Source organism: Haliotis rufescens, unplaced genomic scaffold, assembly GCF_023055435.1.
Source record: "Haliotis rufescens isolate VD_foot unplaced genomic scaffold, xgHalRufe1.0.p SCAF_2, whole genome shotgun sequence".
Classification (NCBI taxonomy): domain Eukaryota; kingdom Metazoa; phylum Mollusca; class Gastropoda; order Lepetellida; family Haliotidae; genus Haliotis; species Haliotis rufescens.
Genome location: NW_025963890.1, coordinates 460,783 through 480,392, shown reverse-complemented (window position 1 = coordinate 480,392; position 19,610 = coordinate 460,783). Strand labels below are relative to the sequence as shown.

At 37.9% G+C, this 19,610-nt stretch overlaps 1 protein-coding gene across 8 annotated transcripts in view; it reads left to right on the top strand.

The window, feature by feature from the left end:
* Window positions 1–19,610, top strand: part of LOC124119630 (ras-related protein Rab-3) — a 72,218-nt gene that overhangs the window by 32,598 nt on the left and 20,010 nt on the right. For 5 of the 8 annotated variants that reach the window (XM_046482208.2, XM_046482204.2, XM_046482205.2 and 2 more), the window contains exon 2: window positions 11,312–11,536. In XM_046482208.2, coding sequence (XP_046338164.1) covers window positions 11,312–11,536 — 225 coding nt within the window. Of the gene's footprint in view, window positions 1–2,795; window positions 2,832–11,311; window positions 11,537–19,610 lie in introns of those variants that run through there. The other 3 variants (XM_046482201.2, XM_046482202.2, XM_046482203.2) reach the window with 1 other exon arrangement.

The window sequence follows — 19,610 nt, the reverse complement described above, 5'->3', positions numbered from 1 at the left end:
AAATGATCCAAATAAACATTACAGAACAAGCTGTTAAGAGTCAGACCTGTAGGTGGTTGATTTATTATTGAAGCAATTTTGCTACATTGTTTTTGATCTCCTCCCATGAGTAGTAATACATAGTGAAGTTCATCTTGTCAAGCAGCTGTTGTTTATCACAGTTACAACTATGTGTGAAAAAATGTGTAGGTGTAGACTATGGAAACCGCATTGAGTGGGAGTTCACCCTTTACATGTGGAAAGAATAACCGTTACCTTTCAACCGTTTCCATTCATCTGGAGTATGTCTAACATTTTTCGAAAGATTTACTTTAATCATGGGTTATGATGCCATGTTTATTTAGCCATGTGGATGTTTCAAAATGATTCCATTAGTATACAGTAACTTGCAAACCTTATTACATATTTCCTATGTTCCTTAAATATAAGGGGGCCGCTGGGTAGCCTAGTGGTTAAAGCGTTCACTCTTCACGCCGAAGACCCAGGTTCGATTCCCGACATGGGTACAATGTGTGAAGCCCATTTCTGGGGTCCCCCTTCATGATATTGCTGGAATAGTGCTAAAAACAGCGTAAAATCAAACACACACTCACTCACCTTAAATATGACTTCTGTACCTTGCTGAACAATGAGATGACAGGTCTTACAACTTACAAGCAGCATTTGGTTAGATCCGCGCCCTTGACACTTGATTTACTTTAAAGTAAGCAATATAGGCCAGGATTATTTATAAACAAATGTTTCTATGTCTTGTCATCAAAAGGGACATGATGTAAGATGTAATGTGGCAGCCATGTAAGACGACAGACTGTAGGCAAGTTGGCATGTTCTTCACTAATCTGTAGACTAAACAGTTTCTTTGTTCCTTCAATCACGTCAATTCAAGGTATTTGGATAAAAGTTTATGTTTCACTTTGACCCCATTGTCCACAATAACTTCAGTAAGTCATGCATGGATGCAACAGCTGAAAAGGAAATGGGGAAGCTGAGTCCGAGAAGTTAGGCTTGTTACCCAAATACCATGCATTCACCCATGGGGATTCAGGGTAAGAATATATGCTCGTTAGAGGCAACTAAATGAGGTGCCATGACTTGGTTGATATCATATCATCATATCTCAATTACATGGATCAATGCTTATGATGTCAATCAGTGGTATGTCTGGTCCAGACTTGATTACAGACTGCCCTCATATAGCTGGAATATTTCTTCATGTGATGTTTAACAAAAGCCATAAACCAAACTAAACCACAGAATAATGCTGGACTATTTACTGTATATTTGAGAAATTATTGCTAACATAAGACATTTTGATTTACCTGTTATTGTACAAGTGTTCATTATTATATTTCAAATCCATCCAAAATAGGGCTATTTTGCAAATAAATATAAAATGAAAATATTTCAGATTTAATATATTTGTTGCTTTTTAGATAAGATAACACTTTATTGTCCAAGGGTAACATCAGAACAAGGTCTCAACTTGATAAACACTTGACGAAATGAATAAAAACATTAAAATTGTAACTAACATAAGATGACACACTGCTAGCAAGTAAAATAACGCTCAACAATTATTTGTCGGTACAGACTTGTGTTGCCACTGAGCAGCGCCACCTCAGCTGCTCTGTTAACATGCCTTGTCATGCCTACTGACACCTGCAGATGGACATTTTTCATATCTAGTTATAGTTTGAATAGTTAGGTGATCATTGTGTTTTCCGTTAGCTTCTGAGTAAGGCACTGGCCATTTGTACTCATCCCTGTGATATTTCATTTGCTGTAAGCATGTTGTGTACTTAATGACATATGTTGCACTTTATTGAATATTTAGATTTTTGACCCTACCGTGGTCTTTCACCTTCATGTGCTCTCATAAATCTAGTAATATTGAATTTGTGACATGTCCTCAGAAAATACTAATACAATTTTAGAAATGTCATTTTGGCCCATTATTTAATCATGCATCAGTGTTTAATTCAGTATGAGGTGAGCATGTCTATTGTGCTAACCTAAATGGTTTGACATTTTGTTGTGTATTTTGATGTTTGCCCTATTATGTCCTCTGGCCTTTATGTAGGCCTTGACTCTAGTGATGACGCATGTTTTTCATCTCCCTATATATATACTGGTATGTTAATATATTTGATAAAATGAGTTTAGCTTGCTAGACAGGTTTTTTTTATAGACTCCGGATTACTAGTCACTAAGTTTGCAGATTGTAGATGATCTTAGTTTCAAATGTTTTGTCAGGCCAAAATTTCAGAACATTCAGGGTAGTTGTGCTTTTTATCATGATACAGTCATTTGAAGCCTCATAATGCAGTCATCAGATAATCCTTTCCTTGTTATACCTCAACCTGAGGTAACCTTGTATTTTCAGTATTTTGTAATCAAAATACAAGTGCTTGTTATCAACATGCTTGTTTGACATGTTGACGTGTCGCTGATTTGGGTCATCAATCTCATTGACCCTGTCTGCAAAGACAGTTATTGAGTTGCCTACTATTTCATTGCAGATGACCAAATTTGTGAGATAAGTAGATTTGGGGACATTCTCCATGCTCAGTGGAGATTGAATTTGTAGCAACAGGGTCTGTTGCCATGGCATCTAACAAAGTTCCACCACTCACAACAACTGGCTGCCAGATGAGCATTTCTTCTGCCATTTCTGCCACTGAGAAAACAAGTCAGCTTGGGAAGTGTGAACAAATTTGTCTGTCTTGGATACCGTGGATTTTTTGAGGGGGCAGACTTTAGATGATCTGCATCAGGCTGCATGTAATGCTATCAACTGAACAGGGATGAATATGTTGCTTCCAAGTTTGCGCGTAAGTGTAGCCCAATAGTCTTCCATTACAAGAGCCAAAACTGCAACAACTGACAGAGCATTATCTTGAAGGAGGTTCTCAAGATGCCTAACATATTTGTATGATGACTTCAAATGCAGCCCACCTTGTGTTGTTACGCTATATGACTTAGCCCTAGGTATGTTATCCAAGCGTGTAGGTTAAGCACAGGACGTGTTGCTGAAGCTGGGCGGGTGGGTCGCCTGTGTTGATAGGTTTGGCTTGAATGTTCTTATCCTCCGCTCTAGGACAGTGTCCTGAGATGCCATTGCAGGAATGTAGCTTTGATCATATTTGCCTCACTTTACGTAGTACTATTAAAGAGGGGACTGATAGAAAATGGTTTTTGACTCTTGGTGCCGTTTTGTTTCACTGGCTAAGGCACTGTCAGGTCACTGGTTTGCATATGCAACTTGTGACCAAAAGATTGGAATCTACTGGTACTAGCATGAATTTGAAGATTTAAGTGTTAGCTGAGGTTGCTACACCAAGCACAATTTTACTAGGCTCAACTCTTGGTAGAGTGGATACTGGCATGAACAGTGTTACAACAGTGTTTCTGTTTACTGATAATGACTGTTCTTGTATCAGTAAGATATGATGTAGATTTGGAATGTCAGATGCTGGCATAAATGGTGCTGAAGTAATTATGATTTCAATATAGCTGAGTATTCTCATAACATTACGCCAGAAAACATGATGACAGAAGTACAAACAACTTTCATGATGTTTGGTGTCTTTTCCTTAAAAGATATGGGAGCTACTTCCTGTTTCTGTTTTTAGCTTATTCATCCCTCTCTGAATATACACTTTTGTTTCACTGGCTATGGAACTATCAGGTCATTTATGAGATCTGGTTTGCATATGCAACCTGTGACAAAAAGGTTGGAATCTACTATCATGGACTTGGCCTTTCTAATCTTTTTCATTTTTTTAGTGTTTTATCACATGTTTCATAGCTGAGGTTGCTAGACCAAGCACAATTTTACAAGATTCAGGGCTTTGGACTCATTGCAAAACCCACAGACTGCACATGAATGCAAAATGTGACCTTGTGACTTTGAAAACAAAAAACAACAAAAATTGTCGATCTTGAAAAAAAAGAATGCAATCCAGGGGTTCAATCCAGTTAGTCCTCAATTGTGTCCGGAGTTGTGCATATAACATGACTGTATTTAAAAATCTAACAACCTTTTTCTACCATTTGGGTCGCCAAGGAACAATGTTTGTAGGCAGTCTGATAAATCAGTGTTTGAATCTTGGCCATCAAGGACATTTGCTCCTTTTATTTCAGTAGTTTGTTACTAGATGTCTGCCACTGAAGCCTGAAAGATACCAGATTTGGCTAATTATATCTTGGCCACAAGCATAGCCCTGTTGTTAAGCAGGCTTAGAGAGACTGCCATTTTCACAACAACGGAGGATAGGCTTTCTTGCTCTGCACGGTCACATTCCTTCAAAGGAAATTTCAAAGAATTAGACGTTCAAGAAAACATTTGGCACCTTATCAGTCACTAAGTATCGCCATCAATACTGCATATGGTTAATTGCTTCTTTGTTGCCTTTCAGGCAAGGATGATAAATCACGTTCAGATGAATCTGTGTTCTTTATGGATGGTATTTAATGTATTAAGAACAGTATATTATGCATATCAAGTTTATGTGCAGTTTAGAATAGGATGTGTGTTAATGGTGTAATGTCAGCTGTGGAAGTTCAGTGATATGGAAGGAGGAAGATAAAACACGACCACTATAACATGATAAATGGTGATTGTACTGAAAAGAGAATTACAGCTTGATCAGGCCTACAGGGACTGGTGTGGTTATTTAAGTAGGCAGTATCTTGTTGTTGAGACATGAGTCTATTTCTTGGGTCACTGAAGTGGGAAGCTGGTACGGCAATGCCTCAGGGTAATGGTTTCACAGAAGCTTCACACTTTCAGAGCATAAGTTGATTAACACTCTCGACACTGACATACATATCAGCTGTTGTCCTTGACTTGTTCATTGAAACCCATATTTTCTCAAAGTGTTTTTTTCCTAGGGTGTTATCTTGTTGTGTAGTAAACTTTTTGTTCACATTTTGTGGTTTTATGTTATTAGTGAAGCTGATGCATTGGAGATACCGTAAGAATGAAAGTGATAGAATTTCTCAAATGAGTTGATGAGTTGTTTTGTATTTACATAATATTTTTAACAAGTTAAATATAATCATTATGCAGCAGTACTAATATGTACGTGTCAACTTTTGAAGGGCATATCCAAGACTTGCTTGGAGAATACTTTTCAATATTGCCATGTTTGGCTAATTTTTGTATTAAGATAAACATGAGTACACTCTGCAATAAGTGGAGTTTCATAACAATATTTATATTTTTATTTTAAGAAGTGGGGCACGGGATATAGGAAAGGAGTTCGTCCGTCGTTCTTTCTTACATCTTTTAGTTTTTCCATCTGTCAGTCCGCTTCTCAAGGGGGACAAATTTACTCAAAATGGCAAATTCAATTCAAGACTAGGCTTTTTATACTGTAGTGACAAAGTTCTCATTTCAAAATTTGAAAACTGAACAAAAAGAATGTCTAAAAGATGGCCCAGATTGTAGGGCAGTACTTCCCAAGTGTTATGGAATGCTTCTTCTGTTTCAAATGTTTGTTCCATTGAAGTGAGAGATAGACAATGATTTGACGGAATCAGTTGTACAGCCCGTAATTATCATTCAGAATGGATCGTGTTCACCTTTTCGAAAAACATTCCAACTGTCACTTCCCAATCTGGTAAGCAACGCTCTGATTGCTCAGATGAAAGGTCGTTCTGATGTGACCTGTAATGGGATGTCCTCAGATTTTTGTTTAGCTGTAGCAAGAATCAAGATTTGATTTTAATGAGATTGATTTTGACCTTGATTCAACCATTACAACATTAGCTGCTTTCATCTAAGTGATAAGGTCGACGTTGACAATAATAATCAAAGTAGGTGTATAATTTTAAAACCATATCTTTGTCCGCCACTGCACACAAGCCTGCCACCATATTTCATCAAATTATCTTCATACATTGGGGATCAATGGCATGTTGTAGCCATGGAAACCAAACTTGACTTTGAAAGAAAAAGTTCGAAATTTTTCTAGCAACATTGAGGGAGACTGTCTGGAAGATAGTTTTACCATCCTACACCCATCGAAAAAGGAAAAAATAGTGAAACAAGTTCAAGCAGCCCCAAAATGGCAACAGCAGGCCAGTGCTTTTGCAAATTTGACTATTCCTTGCTTAGGCTACCTAGGCTAGATCTATGGACCTACTGTATTTCAGACTTCTTAAAAGGGTACATGATCCTGTTAACACTGACACTGAACCTTTTAGTGAAACTTGGGGATTTCAGCATGCTCTTAAATTCCTATATGATACTGCTTGACTGATAAATTTGGCAGCTTTTCTGTATGAAAACGTCTTATCTTGTTTAGATTCGGTGTGATTTGGTTGTATTTTGTTTTAGTATTTAAAAAATCCAATTTTACAAAAGGATTAGAATTTAGGTTCTTACGGACTCCTGGCCGCAGGACTTAAACTTTGTGTGAATGTAATGACCATATCAGATCCAAGGTCATCATAATATCACTATTTGCACTCAACATCCAGAATCTTTGCACCAATTTTACTCGAAGATATTTGTACGAGAATATGGATGAAGTGTTACCAGATAATAGCTTCATAAGTCAGGTGAGCTGCAGGGCATTGTGGTGCTGAGCTGTGCATTATGCAGTTTAGTTTAAACATATTTTATTCACAAATAGAAAAGGGTTAGGAACATGTTATCCAACTTAGGACACCCTCTCCTCAGTATTTGGATACATTATTTACAAATGTACGAAAGATGACTAAGGATGACAAGTACAATGAGGATTAGTGAGCAGTTTCACAGACCTCACAGAATATGGTAGCAGGCAGTGATCATACTGTTCACCCATGTGTTATTTATTTTGATTTCATTACCTGTAGCGTTATTTATGTTTCAATTACACAGAAATATGCTGAATTTATGGAGATATCTTAAAATAATAATTGTTTCCAATATTTCAATGTTCAACGCATTGAAAAACCATCTGGATAATTGCCTAGGTCACCAGACCATTGCTTTTTCAATTACCATAGTATTCCGCCATTGTGATCATGATAATCGTTGCGTTAGAATGACCTTCACATTTTTCAAGGTTATATTGTATGTGAATATTCTGATCCATTATCACTTAGCCATGTTAACTGTGTCTGCCCCTGTTCAAGTTTCTCATCATCTACTCACATTAGCTGTAGTCGCATAGTCTGAAAGCCATGTTTGGACTCTGATCTGTGGATCTCATGTGTGGCTTGCTTCATTTCTATGGTACATTGATAGATCTTACTATGGCTTAGCCATAAATGTAATGGAACTGTTATGTTTGTTTGTTGTTTTACGCTTCAGTATTCCAGCTATATCCCAGGTGCCTGTAAATAAAGTGAGTCTGGACCCGACAATCCAGTGGTTAATATGATAAATGTCCAACGGCATCAGGGCATATTGACAGTCAATCAACCAAGTCACAGGGCCTTATAACCTGATCCATTTTAATCACCTCTTACAACAAGCATAGGTTACTGTAGAGCTATTAAGTAATGTTTTATTTGTTTGTTTGTTGTTTGAAGCCACACTCAGTAATATTCCAGCTATACGATGCCGGTCTGTTAATAATTGAGTCTGGACCAGACAATCCAGTGATTGATATCATGAGCATTGATCTTAGCATTTAGGATACAATGACACACATCAACCAAGTCAACGAGCCTCAGTACCCGAAACGGTTTGTCACCTCTGACGGCAAGCATGTCATATGACAATTTTACATTTCTTCCATAAATTTGACAATAAGACCTGCCATAGATTTTGAAACCATCATTATGTGCTGACTAAAGATTGTTTCTACCCATCTGTGGGGATTATCTAACCAGAATATACCTGGAATACTGTTCAAAGCTGTGTTAAACCCAACTCACTCACTCACTGAAGGGATTACCATTTGGGTTATATGTGAGAGATATTTCCCCATTTTTAAAACACTTGCTATTGTCATGATTGTGTAGAACATAAAATGAAATTTCCATCCCCTTTTTCTTCTTCAGATGATCGCACATTTTTTTATAATTATGAGTAAACATGAAATATCAAGTTCTGATTATGTACATTATTACATTTGGCAGTTTTTGATGAAGATGCAAGCTGTTAATAGGTGGTGACACTAAATAGGCCTTCATCGTAAACTAAGTCATGCCACCTCAAACATGTGTCATGTTTTATTGACAAGTAAATAATTTACTGCCTTTATTGAAGTATTTTTTATTTCACCAGATTTATTTTAGTCAGAATATTCCTCCTGTTAGAGTGAACACTACGTAATACTGCATTAGTAATATTGTGGTCATTTATGGCAAGTTAAGATATTTTAGGAATGAAAAAGGAATTTGTGAAAAATCATCTGAAACTGGCTGCTGTGCCTTCTATTATGTTGGACGGCCTCTGTGGTCTAGTGGATAGAGCATCTGACCGTAGAGTGGAAGATTGGTGGTTTGACAGAAAACTCATTCCACCCTCTTTGACTGACTTTGTATGACACAATTTAACATCAAGGATGTATGTGTCTGACTCTGGTATAATGTCAAGGCTTCAGTAGACAGTTGTGAGCCTCATTGGGGATCAGTTACCTGATTTCAGTGCTGATGTCTACATGCCACTCCTTTTATATGGAACGATAAATAGAACATAGGGTTTGCAGCTGAAAAGACAGTGTGTTGTTGGGGTACATTCTAGTGGAGCAGGTTTGAGAAATGATGAAATGTTTCTCGTCTCAGACACGTGGCCTGTTAATCAGTGTTAACTCTTTCATATCTTAAATCTTTCCTGCTAAGTATGGATGTATTGTTGAGATTGAAAATACGAAAGTCAAGTTTCTTCTGCATCAGAAGTACAACCTCTATTATGGTATTGAAAATAAATATGTTATAAATGTTGTTTTTTTTCATTCTTCTGTTATTAGCTCAACTGCTCAATTTTGCAGGGACGTAAACATTTGCAGTTTCCAGGCAACCTTGATAAATATGGTTGAATCTTTGCCAAATTGTCTATTTGAATATTCCCTCATGAAAGAGAGGTCAGGTGCAATAGCTACCGGTACACTGATTTAGTAGGTCAAATATCGTTACTTTTGTGATTTTTTTTTCTGTGGATATTTTGTCAGAAATTTAAACTTAAACAGAGATGAAATTCCATATTCAGACAAATTGTTCAATTTTATGAAGTTAAGTGTCCAATTATCGTGACTAAAATGATAATCTCAGCAAACAAGGATAGACTTCAACCAAATTCAGTTTTCACATATAAACTTAAGTTAAGCTTGATAGCTCCAACACTTAACTCTATTATATAAAGTGGAAATAAATCCAAAGGATTTCTTGTTGAAAAGTGTATAGTAGTAAACATTTTTTGTCCATGATTGTGATCTTTAAGTTTATTAAGAAAGGATGATACAATACAACTCACATCTGTCGTTACTAATCTTAGTTATCTTTGTTTTCAACCAAATAAAAATTTGACATTAATATTTTTGACAACTTTGTAAATCCAGATAGTGTACTAAAATGCTGTAGTGCCTCATATCTGTATGGTATTGTACCAAGCCCTCCCTATTGTCCATGCTTCAGTGTGACTGGTGAGTAATGTGCTGATTGTAGTGTACAGACACTTGGATCAGAGCAGTCTGTGGAGGCGTATATTATTACTTCCCCAGCTTGCTCACCGACTGATGACCATTCAGGCTCGGGACTTGGAGCTGTGCCAGTTTTCTTAACGATGTTACCATTGACTTCACTTAGATAGGGTTAAAGTGGGCACAGAGAGAATTCAAGACATTCACACTACATATGTGACATCAAGTTTTAAAAACAAACCTTGTTACTATATTTAAGAGATTATATTCCTGATTTTGTTTTTGAGGTAGTTCATTCCTGGCTATGAAGAGAAATTGCTGCATTAAGTTCCCCATCATGGTTTGTGGTTGACATAAGATGAGATGACAGTACATCAAGTTTCATTAGTGTTCTCCATTGGTTTTCTCTTAATCAGATATGTGAAGTAATTCCTCCATAGCAGGACTTTCTTGACTAAAACAAACATATTTGATTAAGAAACTGACACTTGTTGTGCTGTTGGGATGGTAGGACATCAACATCAGGGAAAAGTGTAGTGAAATAGTGTAGGTAGGTTGTGATGACGCCAGCCCTGCGGTGTCATTTCCTCCTCTAGCAGCAGGGCACAAGTCAGTGCTGCAATAGCAGTCAAAGCTCTGTATGAAGTTCCAGCCAATTTACAAATGATCCAGCAATCATTTTCTGTGCCAAAGTGTTTTCACATGGTCATTTCTAAAACAAGCAGATGTTGTGATGAACATGTAAGCCTGAGTGACAAGTTCAGGTTTTATTTAATGGACATTTAGAATACATACGTGACAAAACAGACTTCAGATCTTAGTCATTTCATTATTATTTTCTATTTCTTTGATGGCTTTTGGTGTAATATTTTAATGCATTGTTCATGTTTATACCATTTTGTGAGAAACACTACATTAAATATTCAGATGCATTAGCGTCAGAAAATAAAAGGGCTCCTTTTCCTCAGTATTTGTGAAGTTAGTGACAACAAATATGTACTCTGTTAAAAAAAAACACATTTTTACTCTCTTTTGATTAGTCGGATTGCTTCAGGCAAACAAGCAAATGCTAATTTCAGAATGCTGATACGAACATCACTCTCTACTTTTCAAGCATGTAACCTTGATGTGCACAAGTGGCCAATAATGGTATTTATGGAATAATGACAACGTGGCATATGGGCCATGTATAAATCAGGTGGTAGAATAGTCAAGCAGGTACCATAGTGGCGAGTCCCAGATGGATGACCGCAGAATAACATATTGGGAAACTGATTCTGTGCATGGTGTTAGCATTTCTCACATGAATCATCAATAATTCTCTGTCGTGTTATGTGTGAGTTGAGGCTACACTCTGTTTCCTGCATCTGTATCACAGGATAGGCCTGTAAGCATGTTAGTTTCTTGTAAGAAGTGACAGAAAAGATGGGGTTCGTGTAGATGTTATTTGGAGGGGATGGGATGTTCCTTTCTTAGTTTTGTTTATAAGCTGATGTGATGTGTTATCAGTGAGGATGGGTACGGTAGAGCAGTTTCCTTCCAACTTACACAGTTGCATTTTCCTGGTCTTCAATTGGGTACACAGATGCCATGGCCACTATGACCCTTTCACACTGCCTAACACATGGCATTCTTGACCTCTGTACAACTGATCATTGTTTTGTAAAACTTGGTTTAGTCCATTGAAGTCACTCTGAGTATGTCATTAATGTGTAACATTTCAATTTCAGATGGCCTCAGCAAATGACTCCAAGTGGCAGAAAGATGCAGCCGATCAGAACTTTGATTATATGTTTAAATTGTTAATCATCGGCAACAGTTCTGTTGGAAAAACCTCCTTCCTCTTCCGATATGCAGACGACTCCTTTACGTCTGCCTTTGTCAGTACAGTCGGAATTGACTTCAAAGTCAAGACAGTATTCAGACAAGACAAGAGGGTCAAATTACAAATATGGGTAAGTTTTAGAACAGTAGAATCTTGTACTGAGTATTACATCGTCTACGTCATCCTGGGAACATATGACACTTCATTCTGTTCCACACCTACCTGTAGGAAATGAGTTCCATGACGCCTAGAATAATACAATGGCTGCCAGTTGGGGAATCGTACAGATATTGGACTCAGGGACACAGATTGGACGCAGCATGGGATGTATGTTCTCATGTGAATCTACCAGACTGTTTGCAGCGAAGCGGGGGATATAGTATTCACGACCGTCCGTACGTCCGTCCGTCCGTCCGTCCGTACGTCCCACCTGTTTGTTGCCGCGATATCTCAAGAACTAAACACTGGATTGTCTTCATATTTGGAACTATGGTGTATATACAGACTCCGCAGACACCAGTCGGTTTTGGTGACCTTGATCCCATTTTCAAGGTCACAGCAGACAAATCTGCTTTTAGAGTTGGAAAACGGTGTTGCCGCGATATCTCAAGAACTAAACACTGGATTGTCTTCATATTTGGAACTATGGTGTATATACAGACTCTGCAGACACCAGTCGGTTTTGGTGACCTTGATCCCATTTTCAAGGTCACAGCAGACAAATCTGCTTTTAGAGTTGGAAAACGGTGTGGCCGCGATATCTCAAGAACTAAACACTGGATTGTCTTCATATTTGGAACTATGGTGTATATACAGACACCGCAGACACCAGTCGGTTTTGGTGACCTTGACCCCATTTTCAAGGTCACAGCAGGCAAATCTGCTTTTGGAGTTGGAAAACGGTGTTGCCGCGATATCTCAAGAACTAAACACTGGATTGTCTTCATATTTGGAACTATAGTGTATATACAGACACCGCATACACCTGTCAGATTTGGTGACCTTGACCCCATTTTCAAGGTCACAGCAGGCAAATCTGTTTTTAGAGTTGGAAAACGGTGTTGCCACAATATCTCAAGAACTAATCGCTGGATTGTCTTCATATTTGGTACTATGGTGTATATGGCGGGGGATATTTCGTCACTCTGTGACAAATACTTGTTAGCATTTGTGTTCATATACTCCTGGGTGCCGCTGTACAAAACAACCTTAGCACTACGACTGTCGTAAGTCTGTGTTAAGGTTTGGGAGCCACGACCACTTAAGTTCTACGATCGCTTCATACAACTGAACCCCGAACTGTTGCATGCCTCACCACACAAACACAATCAATAGTACCTGACTGAGTTGGCTTGATGCGGCGGTCCAAGTTGTCTGTGTAGGAGTGCATCCCTTTGTTTTCCCCTTTTCATAGGTTCAAATCCCAGGCTGCTTGGCTTGTCAGCACCAAATTTGTAGTAAATATCTACAACCTAACACAGGATTTTTTCCCTACATTTTAAAAACCTTTAACAGAATAACACTGAAATACTATTCAAGGTAACAATGAACCCAGCTCAATCACTAGGTTTGATGAAATATATTTACACTGTATATTCGAAACAAGACCTATTTAATCATGAGCAGTTATTTCAGGACAAGACCGATATCACTGTTGATGCATTAAAAGGATCAGGTTGGATACTTTTTGGCTCACTGGAAATGTGGAATTGTGGAAAGCCTTAAAATATGGTATGAAAATTATCCGGCCTGGGTTTGATTCCCCACATGGGTACAATGTGTGAAGCCCATTTGGGGTGTCCCTTCCATGATGTTGCTGGAATATTGCTAAAAGCGGTGTAAAACTATACTTACCCACTCACTTTTAGATTACACTGACCAAAAAAGGGCTTTTGTCCCACCATGTCCTTAGTTCCTCTGAAATGGAAATGGAAATTTTGAATCACTATCCATCTTTTGATCTAATCTGGTCATGGGGCCAAAGATGTGTAAGTTTGTGAAAGGGTGTGGCTGCAGCAACCAAAATCAAGGGCAACAAATTGGAAAAGGAAGTCATGTATTTTACAGCTCCCTGACTTTTCCCATTACGTTACTTACTGTCCAAGTGAGGTAGTGGATCTGAGATCAACAGAGTGGAGGGAAATGGATGCCAGAAAGTAGATGCATGGATTTTCCTGTTTCTTCCTTAGATAGATATTGACTATTCCTACTGAAGTTTCTGTGCCTACATGTCACTAAATTATTGATGACACGGTCTCTGTAACCTTACCAGGGTGTGTTATGAGTTTAATTCAGTATTGATTAATGTCAGTGGATAGGACTTTTATCAGTGTAATGCTCCCACACACAGTAAACGTGGTGAGTAGCATCTGGCCTAGCCACATACACTGGGGAATACTACAAGCCGTTACAGGTTTATTGTAATCAGGATATAGATCTTTCCAATTCTCGCAGAGGGAGGAAATAGAATAAGTGGAATCATTTTTGGAACCAATCTTTGCCCAGAAGATTCTGTGAGACTAAAGACATATTTTTGGAAAGATTGTCAGTGACAAATAGATCCAATGGTTATTATGAGCAGAAATAGATCCCCAGTACCCTTTGAAAATAGGGACGATGATTCACGTTATAGAAGGATTTTTAAGGGTATCAAATGAGCCAATCAGCCGAGGATGTGGGCAGATAGGGGGCAGGGAGGGGGTTTGTTGGAGGCAATGTGGGGGTTTGTTGGGGGCAGGGTGGGGGTCTGCTGGGGACAGGGTGGGGGTTTGTTGGGGGCAGGGTGGGGGTTTGCTTGGAGCAGGGTGGGGGGTTTGCTGGGGACAGGGCAGAGGCAGGGCAGGGTGGGGATTCTAGTCTTTTATTCATGTCGTTGGGTGCAAAGGTTCAAAACTGCCCTTCTTCCCCCTCCCCCCCCCTTCTTCAACACATTTTATTGGGTTATTTTTTTTAAATTTCAGAAGCCTCTTTGTGTAAGATAGTCATCCTGTCCAATATTGTGCAACATCATGTAATGTTGACGAGGTCATACATTTTAATGGAAGTAAGATCTTTGTTTAGAATTCTAAATGTGTTAACTGGATGATCACAACCGTTTTTAGTGTCATTAGTGTCAGGGATGTTAGAGATGTCACCAAAATCAATAATTAGCTCATTAAATCGATGCAGTATTCATAACTTTGGCTGAGCCAATTGACGTCAATGGTGTAGTATTCATGTGATATGAGAAGGTTTCTAAAAAAGGAATCTTTAATTCATGATAAATATATGAACATGTACGGTAAAAGCAATATATTTCATCTTGGGTGTTTCTGGAATATGATGTGGGTGGAGGTACCAGTTTTTCATTACTTAAATGCCTATGATGATAGTGGAATAACGATTTAGATATTGATTTCAGCTCACCATGAGCCTACATAGCTCCAGGGTACACTAGGAGATTAAACTAAGAGAAATTAACTCTGTAAAATCTGATTAGTTTTAATGCAGCCAAATCCTAGTTATTCAGAGATATTGATTTCAACAAGTGGGAAGGGAAGGGCAGCTTCTGATTTTGTGGCTGCTTGAAGGTGCATGATAACACACTTTGTCTTCACCATTTTATTCCAGTTAAACACCACTGTTTCTGTCAAACTATGTAGCATAACAAGCCATTACCAATGTCATCTTTGATTAGGAATATAAGCTGAATTAGATAAAGGAAAGTCAGTGTATGACTTCATAATCGTAACGATCTGCTTTATGGCATCGAAATATAGCTGGCATCATTCACCTGATGAAGGAGTAAGCCTGACTCCGAAACGTTGTGTTCCTCATAATAAAGAAGTTGACATCCATATATTCTCTTCCTTAAAATATTGCTGCTAATGCTAATATAATATGCTAACATGGTCAGGAAATTGTATTATGTTGCGGCATGTATATTGATTGGGATAATTTCTTGACATGTATTTGTAGCATTCAGATCGTAATCCATAGTGGCAAATCTTCTAGCTCCAAATGAGATGATTAAGTGTCTTATTAATGGATACATTACAAGAACAGTGCTCGGTAACACTAATAAGTACCATAATTGAGTTGGCATGGCAACATGGCCACCTTTGTCATTTATACTCAATTAATGAAATCAATGTTGGTTCTTTCTCATCCAGTGTTGTAGACTTGTTTATGATAGGCTGGATCATGTGTAATGGAAGATGTAGATAATTGTGTTAACTGAAAACAAGATCAGTTACTATCAAATACCATAAAGACAATTGAGTCCCTATTTGTCAATAACTGTCATGTTAACCTTAGTTTATATCACTGAAGCAAGGTCGGAAATGTAGGTCTTCGTGTTCATTTAGAAGAGTCTGCAGAAAGAATGTCTTTTTTGTAGATGTTGCAATTGGGTTGCGACTTTTGTTTCTTTGTTGCAGTCTTGTTTATTTCATGATAATTGTTTTCCGTGCTTGTTTAGTGTCACTGTTGAATAATTTTCTTCAAGACACAGTATTAACCATGTGAATTCTGTTTCATATTGAATCAGTCCTTGCCTTGTGAGAAAAACATGGTGGGAAATGATTCAGAGTTAGACACTTAATTACTCAGCAAGTCTTCTTGTTAGGTTTGTCATGAGTCTTTCCTGATTAGTAATACTGTATGGTCTATTTATGTTGCCTGGTTAGGAATAGGTACATTTGACTAGTCATTCCTGGCTAGTTATTATTAACATTCTGCTCGTCTACCCAGGCCCTGTTCCATAAAGCGATCTTAACACTACAACTGTCGTAAGCCTATGTTAACTCTTTCATCACTGGCTGCCCCAGAGTTATGTCCCTTGAGACCCTGCAGTCCCTGACACTGACAAGGCCTGTACACTGGCCTCCCTGGCAGTATTATTGGAAAATCACACTATCATTTTTGATGCACTTTTTCTACCAGAAACTTGCTTTTAATATACATTTATCATATACCATTGTAAAGAGGATTAAGTATACTTTAATATTCTTTGTTGTTATTGTCTCTAACCTTTGTTATTTTCTAATTACAGGTGTTTACAAGTGAAATAAAACTTGAAAACACTGAAAAAATGAAAACAGACAATGAATTTTGGCTCAAATTGTATTACAAATCACAAAAATAAATCACAGATACAAGGTAAACATAACACAGTGGTCTTGTCATCTTGGACGGCACAGGTAATCCCAGGTGTTACAGGTAAATTCTCTTCATGCACATCTGTAAACAAATAAACAAGTTTACAACTCTTGGTACTGACTTTGTTTTCTATACTGATGTCACATATTACTTATGATACACTTACAGCCTCTTAGGTAAACTCGTTAACACAGGTAAACTTGTTAACGCAGGTAAACTCGTTAACACAGGTAAAAACACAAATATTTGATTTATTTTGTTCTTTTTCAGGATTTGAAACAAAAATTAAGTATTTAAGTTTTTAAAAAGTTATTTATCACATTATCTGAACATTGAACCACAGCTACTATAAGAATGACATCACAGGGAAGATAACACAGATTGATCTGAAGAGGGAAACATTGTAAAAGGACGGAAAGATCGTAAATTCAAGTTCTGCAAATATACAAGTTGTGATAACATATTTACAATACACTGCTATTTACAATTGCATAATAAATTAAATCAGTACTTTATTAAATCAATTAATAAATAAATAATCATTACAGTTACTAAAATTTAAATTAAGATGTAAAAAACAAGAAAACAAACATGAATATGGAAATAAATTTTATTCAAATTGAGCGAAATATAAGGACATACGACAAACCGGCAAACTACATTTCGGATTGCGATCAGAAAAATAAATTTTTAAAAAAAGAAACAGATACGTCATGCCACTCACCTTTGTTGTTGTTGTGATCGCTCGTTCACGTGTAGGCTGCATTCTCATTCGTCGCACTGATAATCTGTTCAAACACAGAATCATTGTAAAACAGTTGGAAAAAATCAATAGCACGACTCTTCACTCACCGTGTCAATATATATTCTTGAATCCGGTCGCCTCTTCAAAATCCCTCATGTCTCCACTGTCGTGTGTCCCTCTGCCACTCCCATTCTCGAAAGTTGGCAGGGGGGGGACACCTCGTCGAAACCGTCAAAATCTTCACGAAAATATTCGCGAAATTCCCTCTCCCCTTCGCGTAAATTATTCAATTCAAACACATTATTATTCCCGATATAGTCGTTGTTAATCATCTGATCGCTATCCGAATCGTAGTTGGCCGCCATTACGCATGATTTACGATTCAAGCGAGAAAAATACCTGTCGCGAAAACAGGTGACATACCCGCGATTTTCGCGCCAAAAAGACGGGGAAATTCCATCGAATGACGTGTCAATACGTGTAGATCTCGTTTCCATATTTAGAACGAGATTACACACGAGAAAGGAAGTAGAAAGAGCGATTTTGTAAACACGCTCGCGCCGCCCGATTTATCGGGCAGCCGGGTTCTGGGCCTCGGCTTATGCTGCCCGATTTTTCGGGCAGCCGGGTCCTGGGACACGGTTTATCCTGCCCGATAAATCGGGCAGTCGGGGCGAAAGGGTTAAAGTATGGGAGTTACGATCATCTTAACACAACAACTGTCGTAAGCCTATGTTGAAATATGGGAGTTACGATCATCTTAACACTACAACTGTCGTAAGCCTATGTTGAAATATGGGAGTTACGATCATCTTAGCACTACAACTGTCGTAAGCCTATGTTGAAATATGGGAGTTACGATCATCTAAGCACTACGATTGTTTTGTGGAATGGGGCCCAGGCTTAGTAAAAATTAGTTTTCTGCTAGTCTTCCCTGGTGTGTTATGTTGTGTCTTCTACTAGATTTTCCCATAATCACTGTTAGAAATTAGTGGCCCTATATGGTATTCTAATCTAAAATCCCCTAAATGTATTTTCTGTTCCGTGAAACTTTTACAAGGACTATTCATTTTCATATTTAGTTTTAAAATCCTGCTTTTTTGTGAGGTAGACAATCTAACTTTTTATCATGGTGATTCCTAAAGAAAGCTAAACCTAAGTTATTCACATCCAACTTGCTTCTTTGCTTATCACACTGAGGCAAGATTACTGATGAGTGCATGCATAAAACCGAAAGGCCAACTTTTGAATGAAGGCTAACGGTATTAAAACCTATATGACAATCGAGTGATAAATCATCCAAACTTGATATGGCAGTGGAGGGAGCTGTGTATTGATTCTGTCTGCCTGTGTGGGAATGGTGGGGAGAGGCACATCAATGTCTGCCTGGCAAGATACACCACCGAGCACACTCCTGCATGACAACCTGGTTCTTGCAGCAGGGAAGCAGATCTTGATCATGACAGGGAAATGAAATTAACAGTCTATAGCACACACTTTATCACTGGACTGAAAGTGACATAGGATTCGCATTGCGAAAGTTTCTACTGGACATGTTACTGAAAGACTCTTACACTCAGAGTTGTCATGAAAAAATCTAACTGCTGAATCTATCTGAGGGCAAAATTGTGTTTTCATTCAGAATATTCATTTTGGGTACAGTTTGTAATACAGCACTATTCAGTGATGTAGTCAACGCATTATCTAATGTCATTCTGGGGAAGAAAATATTCCAAATACCCCAAATGTGCCATGAGAAGAGACTAAAGAGGAGATTTTCTGCAAACAATGGCTGCTGAATATGGGTATCCCTTGGAAGGGGGACCACCAATCAGATATGTCATGTTGTATGAAGAATATAATTTCATATCTATGGACTTCCTATAACGATAGTTCTCATTTTCAAGTCATCAGAAACAAGGATGCATCAGTTACCATGTTCTTTGAGCACTTACCAAGTATAAATCAGATATGACATGAAAGTGCTGGTTCTTGTATATTTGTCTGGTCAGGGTATAATACCTCTTATGTGTTGCTCTACATGGCGAGATGAGATATCGATCTGCCTCCACAGAACTGACAAGATGAAACACGAGGAAGCCATATTTAGAGTAAAGGAAAATGTTATTACTGAACTCCAACTTAGATTGTCACTTTTACTCTATGCACATTTCTTGATGAATGGATGTTGATTGCTCGAAATTGTATGGTTATATAAATTTAAATTTGGTTGAAAAACCAAGGAATTCAGTGATTAGGTGAATCCCTAGTGTCAATGTATATTTTCAACAACACAGGATGATTACTTGATCTGAGACAA